The following is a 2,500-nucleotide window of genomic DNA, read 5'->3' on the forward strand; positions in this document are numbered from 1 at the left end:
CTGTCTCTCTCTCTCTCTCTCTCTCTCTCTCTCTCTCTCTCTCTCTCTCTCTCTCTCTCTCTCTCTCTCTCTCTCTCTCTCTCTCTCTCTCTCTCTCTCTCCCTCTCTCTCTCTCTCTCTCCCCCTCCCTCTCTCCCTATCCCACGTCTGTGCTCTCCTCAGCTCTGATTATCAAGTCACTCAAAGGACGAATGGCTGTGTATCTTCACTTTCGTGGACTTTAAGACATCTGAGATCTTGAGAAGGAGGAGGCGGAGGAATCCTTTCCTTTAAAATGTTTTTTCTTATTTTTCATATTTTTTCCCCACAGGGATGCATTCCAAACGGCTGACCCTGCTGTGACCGTTTTATTGTCCTGACGGGAAGTATTGGAGCATACTGTACCCTAGCTGCACAACAAAACTCTTCTCAACAGGTAAGAGCTCTCAGTCTCAAAGCAACAAGCGTCACACTACTCTAAATAGATATGAGTAGATCTGTTTTCTGTCTCTTTTCTGATTCTAAAATCAGATGCTGGAATATTATAACACGACAGTAATAACATTTGTCCGATTCACTCCACAGATTAACACTGGAAAGTGCTGAAGTATCAGTGCAGTATGTATGGGCAGCATTTGGCAACATTTGGAGCGTTTTTAAAGCTTCTGGAAATGAAGTAAGTGCGAACGGGAATCATGTGTGGATTATCCTCTTCTCACTACTGCGCTCTGGAGCGCTCCTCCTTTCTACACATCACACCAGAGTTGGTGGGTTTGGTTATCTACACAAGATGTCTCCGCTGAGGGAGGCACAGCTCCACAGGCAAACGTGAGAGAAGAGCGCTCGTCACTTCCTAAGGGTTCTAAAACAGCTCTGTGCGTTCGTGCCGGATCTGCCGTGCAAGAATATTCTGGAATATTCATGACCAATCTAAGGGACGGGACGCTCTGCCTCTCAGGTGACTTCCTGTGAATTGGAAGCCCTCCAGGGAGTGTTGCTTTAAAAAAAAAAAAAAAAAAACTTTTTGGAGGGGAGTGTGTCTTCTTGGATTTTGGCAGGCCTGTTCTCCGATGATGCCAAATATGTTTTAATTGACGGAGTAGGCCAATTGCCTTTGAGAGGAGTGTTCTTGAGGGAGGCTCAGCAGCAGACTGAGGGACCACTCCTTCCCCTGGTCTTTACGCACCCCCCCCCCTCCTCTGTCACCCTTGAGGACAAGCTTCCTTTGTTGCACTCACAGTGCCAGTGTATGAGTTCTCCCACGCCTGCACAAAACTGATACTGGTAGCAGCGCTTATCCCTCTCAGTTGTAAGCTGCATACGCTTTACAATTGAATACATCATCTTTTTTTCCTACCCCATTGTTTGCTGGGCTCATTGTTTCGGTTCTTGTCAACAGGAGAGCTGCCATCTTTGTTACCGAAGAGTCAAAGTAAAGAGTTTGAGTCTGGTAGTTTTTTGGGAGGGGTGCCCAACTTGAGCCGGGTGTGGCAGTAGCACAGCAGAGTGTTTTGTGTGAGCCATGGCTGCCCACATCGCCCTTGTGTATCTGGGCCTGGTGCTGCTGTCGCTTCCCCTGGGTCCCTACCACGGGGTGGCGGACGCCCAGTCGGTGCCCACGTCCAATCAGACGGTTGGTCCCTCGGACGCCCCCGAGGCCACCCTGGCCACCCCGACAGCCTCGCCCCCCGCCAGCGCGCCGCCGCCGCCGCCACCCCAAGTGGAGGGCGGCGGCAAGCCCTTCCATGCCCCCTTGGGCGGCAACTGCCTGGGCTACTACGACGTGATGGGCCAGTGGGACCCGCCGTTCAACTGCAACGCCGGCATCTACCAGTTCTGCTGCGGCTCCTGCTTCTACCGCTACTGCTGCTCCAAGAAGGGCCAGGGCCTGGACCAGATGGGCTGCAACAACTACGACACGCCGGTCTGGGCCAACACCGGCAAGCCCGTGGCCGCCGTCACCGAGGCCCAGGAGGAGCCCGAGCGCGACCGCACCCACATGATCGTCTACATCATCTGCGGCGTGGTGGCCATCATGGTGCTCGTGGGCATCTTCACCAAGGTGGGGCTGGAGAAGAGCCACCAGGGAGGCGGGGGAGGAGGACCGCAAGACATGACCAACTCCAGGTGAGTAGAGAGAGAGAGAGAGAGAGAGAGAGAGAGAGAGAGAGAGAGAGAGAGAGAGAGAGAGAGAGAGAGAGAGAGAGAGAGAGAGAGAGAGAGAGAGAGAGAGTTTGTTGTGTTGTTTTGTGTGGAGCCTGTGGAATTTGTGCAACAATCTGTTTATGGAGAGGAATTGAATTGAATTGAAAATTGAATTGGAGAGGGAGAGAGAGAGAGGGGGAGAGAGAGGGAGAGAGAGAGAGAGAGAGAGAGAGAGAGAGAGAGAGAGAGAGAGAGAGAGAGAGAGAGAGAGAGAGAGAGAGAGAGAGAATGGGGTTCTGCTGAGACAGGATGACACAGAAATTGAGATGAAGAAAAGAGAAGAGAACACAAGCCATGATAGAGGAGAGAAGGAAGG

The 2,500-nt window shown here is 52.0% G+C and overlaps 1 protein-coding gene across 1 annotated transcript in view; it reads left to right on the plus strand.

The window, feature by feature from the left end:
• Positions 1–1,501: 1,501 nt before the first annotated feature.
• The window catches only part of LOC134459354 (protein shisa-8), a 126,303-nt gene continuing 125,304 nt past the window's right edge, over positions 1,502–2,500 (plus strand). The window contains exon 1 of the mRNA XM_063211686.1: positions 1,502–2,106. Coding sequence (XP_063067756.1) covers positions 1,502–2,106 — 605 coding nt within the window. The remainder of the gene's footprint in view (positions 2,107–2,500) is intronic.

Source organism: Engraulis encrasicolus, chromosome 2 (genome assembly GCF_034702125.1).
Source record: "Engraulis encrasicolus isolate BLACKSEA-1 chromosome 2, IST_EnEncr_1.0, whole genome shotgun sequence".
NCBI lineage: Eukaryota > Metazoa > Chordata > Actinopteri > Clupeiformes > Engraulidae > Engraulis > Engraulis encrasicolus.